Genomic DNA, 21,212 nt, shown 5'->3' on the forward strand with positions numbered 1-21,212 from the left:
ATCATGGACTGAGCAATTTACATATCATGCTTAACTCTGAGACGTGTATGCCTACATAGCTTGATGTTGTCCTGATAACCCCAAATAACACTATTGATGTCATGAAGGACACCTTGCCAACTGTGTACATCAGGTAGTTGTAAGGCATTTTGCTGCTTCAGCCAATTGGAAGTGGCAGGTAACCCACTGACTCTGCACTGCTCACATGATATCTACTGCTACATATGCAACCAAGTTTTGTGTTTGCCTGTATCTCATACAACTAGGCCTTGAAATGGTCAAATACACATGTTAGTTCTCCACATTGTTGACTTAAATGTTTGTTAGATGTCATGTTCATTTCTTAATCCAAAATGCAAATTATCAGCACATATAATGAGCCACTCAGTCCTAATAGTTGTTGCAACCTCCACAAATGTCTTGTCAACAACTTCAATACCATGGAAATATATTACAATTGGAAAGCCTATCTATTTATATTGTCATTGGTCTTTACTTAATGTACCAATAAATATTTGGATGTAGATTCCACAATTCCAGCAAAAACAATGTACTCTATTTCTAACAGGTCAAACTGGCATTGCACCTGGGCAGACATTCCCACCGAACAGACTCCCAACACACCCCTGGATGAAGCCTTCAGGGATGACAACGCTCCTGGACAAGTGGACGGGAATAAAGGACCTGGCACATATGGTCAGCCTGATCAGATGGAAACAGTGAGGCCCTCATTACAACCCTGGCGGTCGCCAACAGACCGGCGGTAAAAAAAATTGAATCACGACCATGGCAGAAACCGCCAACATAGACAGCCACTTTAACACTCCGACCGCCACTGCGGTAGAAACAAACACTGCGGCGGTAACTGCCAACAGACAGGCAAAAGACAAGGTTCCGCCCACTGTATTACAAGAGGCCTATCTGCCACCTTTTCCGGGGCGGTACCAAGACATCAAAAGCACGACGGAAACAGAACACAGAAGGGAAACCACTCACCTTTCGACACTTTACGAACAACCAGGACGCCATGGAGCCCGAGTTACAGGTCCTGCCGATGCTGGCCTACCTCCTCTTGTATCAAAGACGCCGGTGATGACCATGGTGAGTACTGCACCTAGCACACAGGGGAGGGGAGGAGCGAAAAGAGAGTGACACACACACGCAACACGCAGCACCCCCACCCTCACCCACAACACCATAAACACAAATACATGCAGCAACATTACATATACACCCCGTCACCCCCTGGAAGAACGCAAGGACAAAAGGAAATGATTGTAACGAGTGTAATCATTGAAAAATCAGATAGGCCAAATTGAAATATCCGTATATACAAATATGTACACCAACTACACAAGTCCGGATATGAATGAAATCATTGTCTGTGGATCAGTGTCCCAAAATGCATGGGCGAAGCCCACACAAGATACCTGATTCGAAACGGAGAGAACACTGCAGGGGCATCAGATGGAAAATAAACAGGCACCTCAGGGGGAGGGGGGGCACCTCAGCCGTGTGAGCGGATAACGTCACTGCTCCACGAGGGGTCTCCATGCCCACTGATTGGTCCTGGGGAGTACAAAGCCACAGTCTCACAAGTCTCTCCAGTGGGTGGTTTGCCCACTGCATTATCCTGGGGAGTGCAAAGCCACAGTCTCAGAAGTCTCTCCAGTGGGTGGTTTGCCCACTGCATTATCCTGGGGAGTGCAGAGCCACAGTCTCTCAAGTGGATGTGATTCTCCACTGTTTCTGGAGGGGGCATTGTGCCCAGAGTGCTTCATCCTGCCAAGGACTGAGGTATTGGATGTGATTCTCCACTGGTTCTGGAGGGGGCTTAGTGCCCAGAGAGCTTCATCCTGCCAAGGACTGAGGTAGTGGATGTGATTCTCCACTGGTTCTAGAGGGGGCTTAGTGCCCAGAGTGCTTCATCCTGCCAAGGACTGAGGTAGTGGATGTGATTCTCCACTGCTTCTGGAGGGGGCTTAGTTCCCAGAGTGCTTCGTCCTGCCAAGGACTGAGGTAGTGGATGTGATTCTCCACTGGTTCTGGAGGGGGCATTGTGCCCAGGTTGCTTCACATGCAGTGTGGCATGTCCCATTCCCCACCTGGGTGTGTGTGCCACAAGATTGCCTGGGAACAGGTAGCATGATACTCCATGGAGACAGAGACACACTCCACCCTGCTGCGACTTTGCCTGCCACATGCAGGTACAAACAGTGCTGGGTGTCGTGTCTCGTGTACGCTGTGCAAGGTCCAGGACATCTCCTGCAGCCTCCGACAGCTGCCCACTGGGGATGATAGCCATGTCAGCTGTGGTGGCACTGGCTGAGCACGTTGCGGGGCTGGTGGCGGTGGTTGCGGCGGTGTCTGTGGCGGAGGTGCTGGCGGTGGTGCATGTGTCTGCACCTGTGGAGGGACACAGCAGGACGTCTCCTGCAGCCTCAGATGGCTGCCCACTGGGGATGATGCTGGGGACTGTTGGTGAGGCAGCAGACGTGCAGGTGGCGGTGTCCACCGCCGTACAGGTTGATGTTCTGGTTGATAGAAGGGGTGACTCTGCTCCCTCAGCCAGAGCCTCCGTGCCCTGTCCTGACCTGCTCATTGCCATGTGTCCCTTCCCCAACTTTGATGTCGCTGCTGGTCCCTTGCCACTGTCCCCTTTTAGCTTGCAGGAGCCTTTGCTTGGTGGTTGGTGCAGCTTCTCCTCCGGCATGTGGGCACCTTTTTCACCTTGGCAGGTGGCGGAATGGCCTGCTCCTTGGCCTCGCTAGGTGGCACCCTGGCAGCCCTGATGGGTGCTGGCCGCGATGTGACCGGACTTGCTGAGATCACTGTGATGGATGATTTGGTGGCTGAGGTGCTGGGCTGGGACCTGGACAGCCTGGCCCTTGGGGAAGGACGGGGAGAGGGATGGTGTAGGAAAGAGGTCAATGTTAGCCAGGAAGAGTTTCTTAGACACACTGGGACGGGAGGATGGAGGGGGTTTGGGAGTGGAGGAAGAGGTAGTGGTTGTAGGAGGTGTACGTCTGCTGAATTTGGGTGAAGGTGCATGGGCCAGAGGCTGTTGTGAGGTGGATGGCTGTTGGGTGGGTGTGTGCCTGCGTTTGTGTAGTTTGGGAGGAGGGCTCACAGGCACACTGGGAGAGGACACAGGGGATGTGTGCATGGTAGTCGGGGTGGTGATTGCACGTGAGCTGTGTGTAGTGATCGGCGTGCTGGTGATGGAGGTAGTGGATGAAGATGTAGTGCATGCAGGTGTGAGTGGAGACGAGACAGGGAGGGAGGAGGAGGACGTGGAGGAGGGGGACACAGTAGAGGCAGTGGATGTTGGTGTGTCTGCATGGGGATGGTGCTTGTGGGATGTGTGGTGCTTTTGTTTGCCATGTTCACTCTTGTGTGCTGATGAGTGTGCATGCTGGTCTGATCGTGTGCTTGGGATAGGTTGAGGTACAGGGGATTGGGTCTGGGTAGAGGAAGTTGGAGGGGGAAGGCTGGACACAGGGACAATGGCTGCCATCAGTGCTGAGGCCAGAGCCTGAAATGCTATTTTTGGGCTGCCACGCTAGAATGAAGGCCCTCCAGGTATGCATTTGTTTGCTGCAAATGCCTCTCGACACCCTGGATGGCATTCAAAATGGTTGATTACCCAACAGTGAGCGATCTCAGGAGGTTAATAGCCTCCTCACTGAGGGCAGCAGGGCTGACTGGGGCAGGGGCTGAGGTGCCTGGGGCGAAGGAGATGCCCACCCTCCTGGGTGAGCGGGCACGGGAAACTCGATGAGGGGCTGCTGGGAGGGCAGTGCTGGTAGGGGGTGGCGGCTGTACCTGTTGATGCGGTGGGCACAGAGGTGGCCGCCACCGCAAGGAGTCTCCATCAGAGGAGAAGTCGCTGTCGCTGGTGTCTCCTCCTGTCCCCGTCGTGGAGCTCCCCTTGCCCTCCGTCCCACTGGTGCCTTCGGACTCCGTTACTTCACCCTCCAGGGCCATGTGGGATGCAGCTTCCTCCTGATCCTGTGCCAGTGCTCCTCCGCCAGATGATGCTAATGCACACAAGGACAGGGTAACAAAACAAAAAGGGGGTGAAAGACACAAAAGACATGTGGTCAATGCCTGCAACACCACTACCGTTGGCGGACACAACACACAGGGAGCAGCCCTATGCACTAAGCCATGCACTAACAGGGCAGGGGAAAAGCACATGCCCATGGGGGACTCTGTCGAGAACCATTCCATGCACAGCTGGAACCCATAGGAGCCTGACTAGGTGTAGAGGGCAAATACCACCTTTGGGTTTGGACTAGGAATGAGGATGCAAATTAATGGATCTACCTTTGCGCGTCTGCCCTGTCCTAGGGGAACCCACAGCCCACCTCCCCCACCCAGGCAACTCATCAAGTACACAGAGTCAGCTGAATGAGAGTGTACTCACCCCCTTGTGGCTGCTGTGATGCCTTCAAGCACCCATCCAACTCAGGATATGCCACGCCAGGATCTGGTAAATCAGGGGGGTCATGGTGCGAAGGGCACTCCTTCCACATTGGGAGGCCTTCCCCAGCTGGGCCTCCGCCGTCTTCTTGGTCCAGCGGCGCAGGTCCTCCCATCTTTTCCGGCAGTGGGTGCTCCGTCTATGGTAGACCCCCAGGGTCCGCACTTCCTTGGCGATGGCACGTCAAATCCCCTTCTTCTGGTGGGCGCTGACCTAGAGGAAAAGTGAAGTAAGAATGGATGTTACTCCCCCGTACATTTCTTCTCACGCATTGTCCACAAACCTCCCACCCTGGCCCAGAAATACATACACACACCATCCTCACATGCTGGCCTGCCCCCCGTCTCTTCCATCCACGACACTCCATACAATCATGTGCCATCCACCATGCACGCAGTTTACTCACCTGTTTGTCTGGAGGACCGTGGAGTTGCGTGTACTGGGGGAGGACCCCATCCACCAGTTTCTCCAACTCCTCCGCAGTGAAGGCAGGGGCCCTTTCCCCAGACACTGCAGCCATTGTCGCTTCCAGACACAGGTCACAGCAGCACTTGAAGTGTAGGTCCTCTCCTGCTGAAGGTCAGGTATCAAGTGAGGGAACAGATAGAAAATGGCAGTCACGTCCGCGGCGGTCCGTACTGTCACCGCTGGCGTACATCGTCATTGGCTCCTGGAACCCATAGGGCCCAATGATAACCAATGCTGAATTGTGAAGCGGTCTTCGACCGCCTACCGCGACGCTGCACAACGCCAGCGCAGTTACCTCATTTCCCCTTGTCCCACCTTACAGGTCAGGCTGCCGCCATTTCTGTGGGCCACATGGCAGGCCAACTAACTGCGTCACACCTATTTAGGCCAGGAATACGGACAGACAAAGGCACACAGAGATAATTTCACGATTGTGCTAAACAGCCTTGTGAAACCTATGTGGTGTATGACCCTCCGCTCACCGTTCTCCTCCATGAGGCACATCCACTGGGGCAGGTGATGAGATGGCGGCATCCTCCGGTGTACAGACCCCTGGTGGACCTGTCGACAATGGAAGACAGACACATAATTATCACTTACAGACTTGATCATGCAACAATCCAGGAACTGTGTGCCCAGTTGGAGCCAGACCTGATGTCAGCTATCCGCCACCCCACAGGAATCCCCCCTCTAGTGCAGGTCCTGTCAGTGCTCCATTTCCTGGCAAGTGGGTCTTTTCAAACAACAGTAGCCATGGCATCAGAGATGTCACAGCCAATGTTCTCTAACGTGTTGTCTAGAGTGTTATCTGCCCTGCTGAAACACATGTGCAGCTACATCGTTTTCCCTCAGGTGGAGGATCTGCCCACAGTAAAGGTGACTGTTATGCCCTGGGACATATCCCCAACATAATTGGTGCCATTGATGGGACACATGTGGCATTTGTCCCCCCCACAGGAATGAACAGGTGTACTGAAACCGGAAAAGCTACCATTCAATGAATGTGCAGATGGTGTGTTTGGCAGAGCCGTACATCTCCCATGTGAATGCCAAGTATCCTGGCTCAGTGCATGACGCTTACATTTTGAGGAATAGCAGCAGCCCTTATGTGATGGGGCAACTACAAAGGCACAGTGTGTGGCTAATAGGTGAGCCCAAGGTCCCCACACAGTTTAATTAGGTGTCTGGGTATGGGAGATTCCCTAATGTTTGGAGGATGTCTAACAGTTGTCCCTCGATATTTGCAGGTGACTCTGGTTTCCCCAACCTGTCATGGCTACTGACCCCAGTGAGGAATAACAGGATAAGGGCAGAGGAACGCTACAACGAGGCACATGGGCAAACTAGGAGGATAATAGAGCGCACCTTCAGCCTCCTGAAGGCCAGATTCTGGTGCCTCCATCTGACAGGTGGATCCCTATACTACTCACCAAAGAAGGTGTGCCAGATCATCGTGGCCTGCTGTATGTTGCACAACCTGGCTTTGCGACGCCAGGTGCCTTTTCTGCAGGAGGATGGGCCTGATGGTGGTCTTGTGGCAGCTGTGGAGCCTGTGGACAGTGAAGAAGAGGAGGCAGAAGAAGAAGATGTAGACAACCGTAACAACATCATCATGCAATACTTCCAGTGAGACACGAGGAAGAGGATGGCACTGCTTCCCACATCTCATACTATTGTGGGACCTAGCATAACTCTGCCTTTTTACCTCTGTATATGAACCCTGACTTGTCACTTTGGCTTTCCATTTCACAGATCTGGGTCCCACTTTGTGCCCTCTGCTATGTGTACTGCTGGCCAACAACTGTGTAACATTGGTATGTGAAAAAGTACATTGACATTGCTATACTTCAGAGAGGTTGCAATTACACATTTGTGAAAGCACAGACTGACTCCAGATTGTTTTGTCATTCAAGGGTGTTTATTTCTGTGCTAATAAGTGGAGGGTGTGTGAAATGGGCTGGGGTGATGGTGGAGGAAGGTCCATGGTAGAGTTCAGTCCCTTGGTCTCAGATGTGCATTGTCCAATCGGAAGGGGAGCAATGGCAGTTTAAGGTGGACAGGGTGACAAAGTGGGACAGAAGGGTGACATTCAGGAGGGTCTTATTTCCTGGCGGGGTCTTGGCAATGTTCTCTGTCTTGTTCCTGGATCTCCGGGATCATTTGCAGGGTGGTTGTCCTTCTGCAGGGGGTGGGGTGCTGGTGGCCTGTTGTTCCTGTGGCGGTGCCTCCTGTCCACTAACGCCGGCAGAGATGGAGGGCTGTTCATCGTCCAGGCTAGTGTCAGGGGCCTGTTTGTGTGCCACTGTGTCCCTCATGGAGTTGACAAGGTCTGCCAGCACCCCTGCAATGGTGACCAGGGTGGTGTTAATGGACTTCAAGTACTCCCTGATCCCAAGGTAGTGTTCCTCCTGCAGCCGCTGAGTCTCCTGAAACTTGGCCAGTACCGTGCCCATGGTCTCCTGGGAATGGTGGTATGCTCCCATGATGTTGGAGAGCGCCTTGTGGAGTGTCGGTGCCCTGGGCCTGTCCTCCCCCTGTCGCACAGCAGTCCTCCCAGCTTCCCTGTTATGCTGTTCCTCTGTCCCTTGAACCGTGTGCTAAGTGCCACTGACCCCAGGTCCCTGATTTTCTTGGGTTGGTGGGTTTGCCTGGGTTCTCTGTAGTGGTGGACACACTGCTGATTGACGTGTCCTGGGGACAGAGGGATGGGCCCGCTGCGTGGGTGCTGTGGTGGTGTTTCCTGAGGGGGGAGGTTCTGTGGTGGCTTGTGACAGTGGCAGGGGAACCGACTGTCCCGAGGTCCCTGATGGGCCGTGCTGGTCATCTTGATCCAGGCATGCAGAGCTGCTGTCATCACTGTGCACCTCTTCTGTGGGGGGACAGGATAGGTCTGGCACCTCCTGTCCGATGACGTTGGGTATGGGTCCTGTTGGGGTGTAAATGCATAGTTTTAGTATCTGTGTGTGCCATCTTGTGCATTGGGTGAGGTACCCTCTACTCCTGTGCTTGCATTGTTGTGTTTGCCCTTTTGTGATAGTTGGCTTGGGGTCTGTGTGGGTATCTGTACTGGACATGCTTCGGTGATGGGGGTCCATGCATAGGTGTTGCATGCAGTGCCTTGGTACTGGGATGTGTGGGTTGTGATAGTGGGGCATATTTGAGGTGTTGAAGTGATGGGGTGAGGGTGGGGGTATGTGATGGCATGCAGGTGGGGTGGGGGGATTTGGTAAATAAGATATGACTTACCAGAGTCCAGTCCTCCTGCTACTCCTTCGAGGCCCTCAGGATGCAGTATTGCCAAGACTTGCTCCTCCCATGTTGTTAGTTGTGGGGGAGGAGGTGGGGATCCACCACCAGTCCTCTGTACAGCAATCTGGTGTCTGGATACCACTGAACCCACCTTCCCCCGTAGGTTGTTCAACCTCTTCCTGATGTCATCCCGTGTTCTTGGATGCTGTCCTACTGCATTGACCCTGTCGACGATTCTCCGCCATAGCTCCATCTTCCTAGCAATGGCTCCTGTGATCCGAAAAGCTGTGGCTCTACCCGGATGATTTTCTCCACCATGACCCTGATCTCTGAAAACCTTTGGTGTCTTTGAGGTGCCATGCTGTTGTGTGGGTGATGTGGGAGGTGTTGTTTACTGTGCTGTGTGATGTGTTATGTTGGTGTGTGTTGTTTGAGGTGCATGGATGTTGTATGAGTGATGGTGTTGTGTGCCTGTGGATGCTGGTGTTGTGTTTGCTATTCTCTCTCTCACAGCTTTCTCAATAAAATGTTGTTGTAAGGGTTTGTGGGTAATGTGGGTGTGTGTTTTATAGTGTTGTGAGTGTGTGGGTGTGGAGTGTGTATGTGTATTAGGTGTGTGCATTTTGAATTGTCCAATGTGGTTGTGTTTTGTAAATGTGTGTGTATTTTGAGTGCAGCGGTGTGTACCGCCAATGGACTACCGCAGTTGTAAACCGCTGCGTTGATTCGTGGGTCGTGATAGTGTGGGCGTATTCTTGTTGGCGTGATGTCGTAGGTTTCGGTAACGCCAGTTTATCACTGACCTTTGGTGTGGCGGACTTGTGTGGGTGTCTGTATTGTGGTGGATTCCGAGATGTGGGTCGTAATACCTGTAGCAGAATTCCGCTGCCGCAACGGTATGTTGGCGGCCATCAGCACGGCAGAAAGCAGGATTTACTGCCAGGGTTGTAATGAGGGCCTGAGTCTCACTGTGCTCACATCAATACTTCCTATCCCAAATGCTACAACAACTCAGCCAGCAACATACCTTCAACCTGTCTATCTAGCACAGTCAGTACAATCTTGTGCCCCACCAGTCCTGGATCCTGGAGTGCAAATCACCACCCTTGACACAGAGAGACCAGGACCCAGTTGGAGAGGGCACCATGGGCCTAGGGCACCATCACATGGGTGAGGTGTCTGTGGGGAGGATGCTGTGAGCCGGCAGAGTAAGGCCACAGATGACCAGGGCACCATCAGCTAAGTCTTGGGGTCTATCAGGAGCCCCAAAGCATGATGGGCCAGGTAGTAACCTATCTCTGGGAAATCAAGCAGATGCAGAGGGACATGTACCAACAGATGGAGCTCCATTATTCCAGCATGGACACGCTAACAGGGGTGCTGATGAACATCCATAAAACCCTGAGCAGGGATTTTCCACCACCATTTACCCTGTCCTGTGGTGCAAGTACATCAAGGCAATCTACATCTGTGGCAGACATAGGAAGGGGGGCCCTGCCAGAGGAAGAAATGCTGTCAGACAACCTTGCCTCTATAGCAGCTGAACCCCCACCCCCCACCCTCGGAAGCAGGGACGTCCATGCAAATATCCAGGAAGTGTGAGTGGCAAGACACCCACCACTGCCAGCAAGAAACATCAACCTTACTGTCCTCCCTTGTGTGTCATACATTCAATCTGTGAACTAATTCTAGACATTTTTCCATTTCTGATGGGAGGAGTAATTTGGACTTTGGAGTTCAGATGATTTGACATCTACATCTATGCTTCCATTCACCATGACTGACTCCTTCACATTTTATTTATATATGTTTTTGCACAAAGTATGTCTTCACCTTTAACACTTTAATAAATTCACAAGTCACAAACTCATTGTCTGCTGTAATAAATTTCACATTTAGCAATGTAGATTTGTAAGACTATGTGAGCTATAAAATGACAAAACAAGCTATTTGTGTAAGATTGGATATGTTGCACGTGCATGTGGGAGGATGACAACCATTCCACCCTAACTGCTAGACCTGGCATCCTTGGCATGGTCTCCCCTGTCTTTTTTGCTTCTGCTTCCCATGTTTTGACTGTGTGCTGGACTTTGTTTTTGCTGTTTGTGGCACTCTGGGCACTTTACCACTGCTGATCAGTGCTTAAGTACAAGTGCTCCTGTATAAATGATATGTGTAATTGGCCTTTCCATGATTGGCAAATTTGATTTACTAGAAAGTCCCTAGTAAAGTGCACTAGAGGTGCACAGGACTTGTAAATCAAATGCTACTAGTGCACCTGCAGCACTGGTTGTGCCACCAACATGAGAAGCCCTGTAAACATGGCTCAGACCTGCAACTGCAGTGTTTGTGTGTGCAGTTTTAAACTGTCAATTCAACCTGGCAAGTGTAGCCACTTGCCAGGCCCAAACCATCCAATTTAATACATGTAAGGCATCCTTAAGGTAGGCCCTAGGTAGCCCCATGGGCAGGATGCAGTGTATGTTAAAGGGGGGACATATACTGATGTGTCTTACATGTCCTAGCAGTGAAATACTGCCAAATTCGGCTTTCATTGTTGCAAGGCCTATTTCTGTCATAGGCTATCATGGGGGCTGCCTTTAAATAACTTTTAAGTACAGTTTCCCTCTAGGAGCAGAGGGAGATTTGAAATTTGGGGTCTTTAAACTCACAATTTAAAAATACATATTTTGGTAAAGTTGTTTTTTAAATTGTCTGTTTGAATATGTCGCTTTTAGAAAGTGGGCATTAAAGGGAGCCGGGGTGTAGCCTGCATATCATGATGGACCATCTGGGCTAGAGTGGAGGGAAGAGTGGTCACTTACACCTGAATGGGCTGTGCATGCCCTTACAAAGTGTAGTCTCCAACCCCCTGGTGTAAGTCTAAAGCCAGGCCTGGGCAAGGGAGGATCTTGTGAACAACAGAGACTCTCCTTTGAAGTTTACTCACTTCAAAGGCAGAAAGGGGTCTAAGTATTGGACCCCAAATCCCAGATTTTCAGATCACTTCTGGAACCAAGAGTAACTTCTACCAAGGAGAAGGGCTGAAGAGCTGGAGGAGGAGTACTGCCCCTTTGCCTGTGACTGTGCTTTGCTGGGTTGGCCTGCAGTTGCTGCTTCTGCTTGAAAGAGGACAAAGACTGGACTTTGCGGTATATTCCTGCTTGTAAAGTGTCTCCAAGGGCTTGGATTGAGCTTGCCTCCTGTTTTGAAGTCTCAGGGCCATCAAAGGCTTCCTCTGCCAGCACTCGACTCTCTACTGAGACTCCTGCCCTGCCAAGTGGTGCCCTATCCATCCCCTGGGCCTTTGAAAGGTGAAGCTGGTAGAACAAGGACTGAAATCCACGCACAGGAAGCCGTGCAGGGAATATTTTGACACACCACCTGCAACTCGGCTGTAAAAATTACACGCCACCCGCCTCGCGGCTGAAATCAACACACCATCTGCATTGTGGCTGGGAAATCGATGCATCACCTGCATTGCAACTTAAGAAACAATGCAACACATGCTTTCCGCTGCTGAAAACAACGCCAATCCCACACAGCGCAGTTTTCCAACACCGTGCTGCCGGATTTGTCAATGCATCGTCGGATCTGAGGTGTCCTGTCTGGAAATTGACGCATCACTCTCTTGCAGGAGAGAAAAACAAATCATTGTCTACCCGACCAGAGAAGAAACAACGCACAGCCTCACTTGCGAGTAAGGAATCGACTCATCGCTGACTTTTCCTACACATGCACACCTGTGTGGCTTTATTTTTTATGCAAACCAGGCACTTTGTGTAAAAACAATGTTTTCATTGGTTTCTATGGAGTAAGACTCTTTGTATTTTTAAAATTCTTACCTTCACTTGTGTATTTTGGATTTTTGTAATTTTGGTCTTGTTTAATTTAGATAAATATTGTCTATTTTTCTAAACTGGTGTGGTGTCCATTTTATAGTGTTTTCTCTGTATTACTGTGTGTGTTGGTACAAATTCTTATCACATTGCCTGTGAGATAAGCCTGACTGATTGTGCCAAGCAACCACGTGGGTGAGCAGGGGTTGTCTTAGACGTGTATCTTCATTACCCTAACTAAAGTGAGGGCCCCTGCATGAACAGAGTGCAAACTGACTGCCAACCAGAGACCCCATTTAATTGGTATAAACTCCTTTCTAAATTTGTTAGGAGATACGGATTTGCGTCACACCTCATGGGTGGTTGTATGTCAAAGTACATGCACCACCCATGAAACACCCCCTTAATGCAATGCATCTCATATCACTACTTTACATACTCTATGCAACTCTCCAACGCTAATCAAGATTTACATTGAAAAGTAAATGCCAAAACAACATTTTGTGCTAGGTTTGCATCACAAACCAAGTGCAAAAGGTTAGTAAATTTCCCTCTTAGTGTGTGCTGATGTTAACATAAAGAGCTTAACTCACACTTGCCACCAAGTCATATTTTCACAGGATCAGCTTCTGACAAAATCACCTGACCCTTTTACTTTACAAGCTTGATGAAAAGAGTATTATTGCTATTGATAATAGTAACAAATTATTGGCCCGGTGTTTTGTTATTCACAACTAGAAGTAATACAAGGTCTTCCATCAAGTATCTGAGCATATGCAATGCTATTGTTTCTTACTATTTAACTAACTGATTTCTTGTCTTAGATTTCAGATTGCTGTTAACCTCAGTGAAGAACGGTATGCTTTAATCTTTGGGTTCAATACGTTCATCGCTTTGGCTCTTCAGACAATCGTGACTGTTACTGTTGTTGACTCCAGAGGTCTAGGGCTGGATATTTTCACTCAGGTACAGTATGCTCTTTTTTATGTTTTCATTAATGTTTCATATATTTAAGCTTTCTGCCATTTTAAGGTGCACCAAGATCTGTGCTTACTTTGAGTCAGTGGTTGCAGTTGGGGCTCACTAGTACACATTTTTGGGGACTGGCACTTATGTTTTCTCAAAACACTGTGATGCAGAGCAAGAGAAAAATAAAAGAGGGAGAAGTGAGGAGGAAGAGAAAGGTGGGAATGCAGTGTCAAAAGGGAGAAAGCAGGGATGATAGAGAACCTGAGTGAGTGACAACTAGTGGTAGGGAGTGTCTGGTGATGGATTAAAGAGGCATGAAGTGAAAGCAAGACTATGTAGAGGTAGTATTAGGCACTCCACCCTTTGATAGTGCCGCAGGCCAGCTTATGAACAAAACTTTGTGCCTTTGCACTTATTCTTATGCAAATTAAGCCCTTTCCGAGATTATGATATTATTCACTGCAAAGTTTAGAAGTTTTGTGTTTTCGTGCAAGGAACCCACATCTAACGACCCTAAGCCATGCATCAAAAATAGTTACAATGCGCATAAATCAGTTACTACTCCATGGATTCACCAAATTTGCAATACAGGGCACCATGGCACAAGGACCACAAGGTGCGTCAGAAATTCTGACGCATCATGAGAGCTTTGCAGTAATGAATCAGCCCTAAAAGTCGTGCATTGCTGAAGTTTGTCTCACAACTGGTGCAACTTCATTGATGAGTCAAAATTCAGAGGCGCTGGTTCAGGTTTGACTGACGTAAGTAGCCTAGTGTGTTGGGACCAATGTGAAAGACTGTAGAATGGTGAATAGCACCTTGTACAATCTCACATTGGTCCTGGAGGTAGTTGAAGCAGAATGGCTATGTGTCATATTACTGTGGGCATAGTCTACTTATGCGTATGTGGAGACCTTAGTATGCGTAAGATAGTAAGCGACAGCAATATGTGAATGAATGCAAGTATATGGTGTAATGTTATGTGGCAATACATGTATTACTTACCTTATGTGCAAACTTAACTGTTGCTCTTTGGAGTACTCTGGGATGGACTTGGGAACCCCTTCCTAGATGGAGAAGTGACAATCCTGGCATGTCTCTTACAAAAAATACACATCGCCTATCTGCAGAGGAAGATGAAATCATAAGTGCCATGGTTCCACGTTGGTCAAGGGGTTCTACAACATGATTGGCACATGTGTAGACCTACTACAACGAGTGGGGATGTGAAAAATAGAACTCTTCCAGGGTGTTAAGTGATTTCAAATGGTCAGGTTCTTGTGTTAAAACCACTGCATCAGTCCCTACACCTGGGTTTGGGAGGCGTAGGAATTCTGATGTATCTCAGGATTTGCGATACACATCTGACAGAAGCATCAAATGATGAAAATCTTGTAAATATCACTGTGTCAGTTGTAAATTACTTTTTTCGACTGGATGGCTACTCTGTATACATTAATATCTCCGTGACACAGCCAGATCCCGTACAGTTTTTTTGTGATACAGGTTCTGAAAATCCGATGCATTTGGCCAAACGGTTGTGTTGTAATTATGGAGCTAACAGAGCGCTGCCGCATGCGTAAAACAAATTATGCAACAACAGTCCAAGCTCCTTGTAAATATCCTCCTAAGGCTCTAGGAAAATGCTTCAGCTGGAACTTTTTTACACGTTCTCCTAGTGGCAGGTGGTAGGGAACAGCACCAATTTTCGGGGACCAGAATGTATGTTTCTTTATGAGATATTGACCCAGAACAGGAGACAGAGAGGTAGAAAAAGGATAATGAAAGGGAAATTAAAAATAGGAAAGCTATGAAAAAAGAAAGGGATGTAAATGAAAAGAAAATTGCAAGAGTGGCTCATAGAGACTGGAGGGTAGGAAATGGGAAGAAAGAATCATTAGATAGAACAGTGACTGCACAACATTCGTGCTCGGCAAGCTTTGGTTTTGGCAACACTGGTGCCAGGCCCCAAACATAGGGCCACTGCACTTTTTCACATTGTAAGCAATGTCAGCTAACACTCCAACATTTTCTATGTCAAGACAGTCTCAAATGTGTTTAAAGTCAATGAGAAATCTTCAGAAATTTTGCTTAGCCTTGCTATCACACTTAAGTATTGCACTGTGTTAAAATAAAGTGTGCCACTACGTGTCTGGTACACAATAAAACTAGTCGCCATTTAAAACCTTGTGATAGCCACCTTACTTATTTAAGAGAAGCTTAGTACATGCATGCCCAGATAAATGTAGTGGGTCATGGAAGCCTCTAGTGCACTTTTATTCAGGGAAGTAGAACATCCTGTTTCCTTGATGCTTGTAGTCATACCAGAGCCCCACAATCCTACTTGCCTTCTCCTACCACTGTAGAATTTATTGAAGTAAAAAGATATAACTGTCCTATCTTTTTGTGTGTGGAGACTCCACAGTCATACAGATACTACTCGTAAAATACCTTTGTGAATAGAAAACAATTATAAACTTACATGAAAGTATAAGTTTACCTTTATAAATCAGGCCCTAAGTGACTTGTTCTCCTTTCAGAGGGCCACGGGGTAGATAGGGGCTACTGGGCCCAACCGTTTGTGGTGGTAGAGGCCTTTTACTCCTGATGTCCTGGGGTCAAATCTATTATGGATCCTGAGCAACTGGGCCAAGTATCAGTTCTTCCCTTGACTCTCAGTGGTAGCTGTGGATGAGCACTCAAAGGCTCCTTCGGGAGGGAAGTGTACATACAGATAAGTGAACATGACTAGTAACTCAGTACACACAATAATCAATGTCCAGTCTAATACTTACTTTTATAAAGAAAAGAAGTATTTTATTTCTAACTCTACACATTCAAAGGAATAACAACATTCACAAACAATAACACAGCCCCCATGAGGTCGGGGCTCTAGTAGTTGTCAGGGACATCCCTGACCCACGCTCTTGCATATAACGTGGTCAGAGGTTATTCCTCATTCACTGGTGGCCACATCCAAGGAATGCTCACTGATAGACCATACTCAAGAACTCCCTTTTGACTCTTAGGAATTAGTAAAAAGTGTCTATGGTGCTGCAGCACCTTTTGCAGCGAATCATCTGGGACCACCAGGCCCAGGTCAAGTCTTACTTGCTCCTGCAGCACTATAGCGTTCTGAGTTACAGTGGTTGCCCTGAGCAAGGGTGCCCACAAGTTCAGATCCTGCTCAGAGAAGTTGGGCTGCTCATAGCATATGTGGCAGCACCTGGCAGGCATAGGCTCACTCTCTTGAGTTCTGTGATCGATTGTCCGCAGCAATCATAACAGCTTCCAGCTCACAAAGACAATGTAAGTCAGTTTCTTGCTAGTAGGGGGAATTCAATCTTTCGGCTACCGACTGAAGTCCAGTTACAGGGCAATGTCCTCCTCAGTGTCCTCTTGGACCTCAGGGATCACTCTAGGCAGCTCTTTTTAGGTGGGATCGACCTGCTGGTCAAAGCCTCACTCTAGGCAACGGTCCAAGTTAGTACCAGCAGCCCCTCCTGGCATACAGGATTGCTGCAGTAAATCCAGACTCACGTAAACTCCTCTGGTGCAGTTGCCCATACCACTGGAGCCCCTCCTGGCATACAAGGCATCAACGAGTCCTGGCATTGTGGTCACACAATTATTTCCATGGTGGACCCCTCTGGCATACAGGGTCACCGCTACAAAGGAGGTATAGTCTCGGCACTCCCCACACAGCACTAGTTCCATGGCTCAGTCTACAGCTGCCCTCTCCTGGCACACGAGGGTCACCAAAACAATCATGTACATGTGCTTCATCCCGATCGGTGCACAGCCAAATCCTCTCACCTGGCACAGGGAGTTCTCAAGGTGGGGATTCTTACTGGACCTTGCTCTCACCAATGCTTTCCTGTTTCTCACAGAGCACACTGGTCTTGGCAAACAGGCAGGTGCTGATGGTCCAGGCTCCAGGACAGGTGATCTTGGTTTTCCCAGGGTGATGTCCCTTCACCTCACAGGGTGATTAGCAGGCCTTGGTCTCCAATCCTGGTTACAGGGAGAAGTGCTGCAGAGATTCCCTCCTCACACAGCCCATCAGGATGGAGGGCAGGTGGCAATTTTAGTGTCTCTACCTCCCCTTCTTATAGTCATTTTCCAGACACTAAGGGCCAGATGTATGAAATTCCTATTTTGCATTTCTTAGATAGAGAATTCTAAGATATCGCTATTTAGAAAATGCAAAATGGAAAGTACAAAAATAGAGATTTCCTAATAGCGATTCCTACAGACAAGGAGTCGCTATTAGGAAATCGCTATTTAAGAAATGCAAAACCATTCGATCCTATGGGCCGAAAGGCCCATAAGTACGAATGGTTTTGCATTTCCAAATTTACGTTATCCTAATAGGAAGTCGCAGTTTAGGAAATGCAAAACCAAGCGTGCCTTTGGGCCTATGGCCCACCTTGATGCACCCCAAAAAAGTAGTGCACATTTAAAGCAAACAAATGCCCTAGAGCAGTGATACTCATAGTACGGCCCGGGGGCCGCATGTGACCCTTCTGAGCTTTACTTGCGGCCCCCTCGACCCTCTGGTTAACAGAAGCACTGAGCTGCTGTTTACTCGACTCAGCACTGCCATTAAAAAGATGTTGAATAAACGAGCAAGCATTTATTTAGGGTGAATAGAAGTTAAAAAAAGGAAGAAGCTAGGGTGTCCTGCACAACGTAACATCAGAAACACATTCATTTTTAAAGACATATTTGCAGAAAACTTGTAAAAGCATTATCAAATCTGTTCAAAATTCAAAAAGTGTATTTCATTAACACGTAGAACCATTTCACCTTAGTACACCAGAATATATCAGTGAATTGAGAAATATTTTTAAAGTGATATTTTTCAAACAAGAATCTAGAAATATTCACTCTTGCTCCCCACCCTGACAACAATGCAAAAGGTGAGCTAGGAGGCAAGTCAGTTTTTATGTGCACTCTTTGCATGGCCTGGGTTTCTATTTTACATTAACATTATAGTTTCAAAAACACAAGAAGGTTTTGTGCAGCACACACCCTGAAGTCATGTATTTTGAGGTTCTCATATGTGATAATGAACACAAAGCAAGGAAAGTGAAATACAACATTTGGCTCGGTTCAAGCAATTGGTTAAGTGGAGAAGCAGCGATCATTCCTGTGTTTATGGTTTCCCATTGTGCTATTCAGACACTAGAAGTATACACTTTGCTTCCTCTACCCTCACCTTACTGCCAACCCAGACCACCACCCTGCTGGCATCAATGCGGCCCTCGGTCACATCACAGACCAAACTTTGTGGCCCCCATGAGAATGTTTCTGAGTACCCATGCCCTAGAGGCATGTGCGCTCTACATGGCACTTTCAAAAATGCATTTTGGGTTGCATTTTTAAAAATTGCACATGGTCACAATTGACTTGGAATCAAAGGTAACAGCATTTCCTAAATGCCCATTGCACATTTAGGAAATGCTTTGTACATGTGCTTAGGAAATTGCAGCTAGGAAATCACTATTTGTGATTTCATATTTAGGAATTGCAAAATGCAATTTTTACTGGGTAGAAATTGCATTTTGTGATTCTCTATCAGCCCTTGTAAATCTGGGAAGGCAAATTAGCATTTCTTAACAGACCAAAATTTATGGAAGTGAACAGAGTTCATACCTGAATGTCAGCCACAGAGATATGTGCTTCTAAAGGTTAATCCATGGCTCATTATGATTCCCTTATCTGCCCCATCTCCTTTCTGAAATGTGTCTAAGTCCCTTCCTTCTTAACTATCAGTGAATCAAAGATCAACCTTTTGAAGTTTAAAGAAGGAGCCTCTTCCTTCTTTCCCTCCAGTGTGTGTCCCACCTGGCTCACAAGAATGCAGCAATACACAAATCTGTCTTGGGGGGTTCCTCTACTCCTCATACCTTCACCACGAAGGTCAGTGTGTCCCAATATGGAACCATGGTCCTCCATGTAATGTACCAATGCAGACACACTTACTCAGTATGCATTCACAGAACACTCACTGTCCAGCACTGTTACGTCCATGCATTGTGCCAATATAGTAACACATGCATTCAGCACACACATTCAGTCTGGGTGCATTTTTCAGTGCTGAAATCTTCATGTCTTGTATCAGAATGTGCTGTTTACAAACACACACTCTGCAATCATGCACATTCACCATGTGTGTGCTGCACAACACTTCACCCTTCAGGTATTGTATTTCATGCAAGCACACATTCACCCAGCACATGCTTCCATTAAACAAGGAAGGCACATCTTTCATGTCATGTATTTCACGCAGGCATACATACACAAAGCACATGCAAGAATACCACATGTACTACACAGTACTGCTCAATCCCTGTAGTGTACCCTTACCAGGCACACATACATCCAGAACAGAGTTTCTACTCCAGCCTTTCACAGCACTCTATATCAACCTGTTGTACGCCAAAGGTGACTTAGACACCCAGCAGGGGAAGTTTGAACAAAGTGAGTGAGCCGGGCCTCACTCTAGTGACACAGAATAAAAAGGACCTGCTCACTCCTACTGATCACTACATGGTATGCTGCCACCACTGCACTTGTGTTGCTTAGCTCTAGGAGGTAGCCTTCCACTACTATGAGGGTAGTACTTTGACCACCCCTCTCAGTCCAATGAGCCTGCAATCCATGAGGTAGGCCTATGTCGTAGCACACACACAAGGTCTGTGTTTCCCTATAGTACACAAATCATCATTAAGGATCCAGGCAACAGTACAGTTGGGCATTGAGGGCAGGGTATTAGTCTTTCACAATGCACAGGACTTTTCCGTACCAACAACAACTTACTGTGATTGGAAGCCATAAAGGACAAAACCCCCCACATATCATCAGACATTAAGGAAGGATAATAGGCTTATAGGTTCTTATTTTCAAAGGCCCAAAAAATGACAGAACATATATACAGGAGAGATCACATCAGATATTTATATTTACACACAAAAAATAGGAACAACGCTTAGAATGGATCTGATTCCCTTAGAGATACTAAGGCCCATATTTATACTTTTTGACGCACAATCCCCAGGGAAATGACTCCTATCTCAGCAAAGACAGGAGTCATGCCCCCCTGCCCAATGGCCATGCCCGGGGGACTTCTCTCCCCTGGGCATGGCCATTGGGCACAGTGGCATGTAGGGGGGCCCAAGTTAGGCCCCCCATGCCACTTCTACGTAAAGAAAATACTTACCTCTACTTACCGTAGATGGGTCCCCCCATCCATGGGTGTCCTTCAGGGGTGGGCGAAGGTGTGCCCCTGGGGGCAGGGAAGGGCACCTGTGGACCGCTTCCCTGGTCATTTTTGCATGGGAGTATAAATAAGGCGCAAATGCCTTTAAGTCATTTTTTGCCCGGGAACGCCTACCTTGCATGTCATTAACACAAGGTAGGTTTCCACAATAAAAAAATGACTCTCACTCCATTAATTTGGTGCTACTCGGGTCTAGCACCAAAGTATAAATATGGAGTTAAGTTTGCGGGGAATTTGCGTAAAAAAAAAATTGCCGCAAATTCAGCGCAAACAGAGTATAAATATGCCCCTAAAATCTTACATGACACACTAACATTAACTTCTTTTGGTTTTGCAATAAGATGAAAAATAGAGACAAGAATGTGAAAGGGCACAATGGTGTTATACAACTTCAAGGTCATTTCTGTTGAAGTAGCTGTAAGCAGTTAATACGAATCTATAAAATTGGGGCTCTTTTTAGGAAATGAATTGAGGAAAAATGTCAGATTTCAATGTGACTAAGAGACTCACTTTTAAGGGCAATAGAAGAGAAAAAAAATCAATTGTTTGGGACGGGGTGGCAACTTGAATCAAAAAGTTGGATGAGAAGAGTACGTTTATGCTGCAAATGAGACCAACCTTATGAGTTCTCTTGTGCCCTCAAATGTCAATTTAAGCAGTAAAAGATGCGATGATAGTTTCATAGAGTTTTCTTCGAGCTTACGTTCCCTCAAAGTACATGTACTGTCAAAGCCAAGTATCTTTCGTAGGAGCTTTGTGAAGTGTGAAAGTTGTAGAGTGAAGCAGTGTTGTTGCATATATTTTATTGTAATACCAAATCAGCATGTATATGAAGCTGGCGCTACAATAGTAAACCAAGCTTAGAGCATGCATATCGAAGGTCTCTAGTAGAAGTCACTTTTCTGTTCTGGTTGAC

At 47.6% G+C, this 21,212-nt stretch overlaps 1 protein-coding gene across 1 annotated transcript in view; it reads left to right on the plus strand.

Moving 5' to 3' along the window:
- The window catches only part of LOC138265802 (thiamine transporter 2-like), a 440,218-nt gene that overhangs the window by 400,701 nt on the left and 18,305 nt on the right, over positions 1–21,212 (plus strand). Inside the window, exon 5 of the mRNA XM_069213860.1 lies at positions 12,867–13,008. Within this exon, the coding sequence (XP_069069961.1) occupies positions 12,867–13,008 (142 nt within the window). The remainder of the gene's footprint in view (positions 1–12,866; positions 13,009–21,212) is intronic.

Source organism: Pleurodeles waltl, chromosome 11, assembly GCF_031143425.1.
Source record: "Pleurodeles waltl isolate 20211129_DDA chromosome 11, aPleWal1.hap1.20221129, whole genome shotgun sequence".
Classification (NCBI taxonomy): domain Eukaryota; kingdom Metazoa; phylum Chordata; class Amphibia; order Caudata; family Salamandridae; genus Pleurodeles; species Pleurodeles waltl.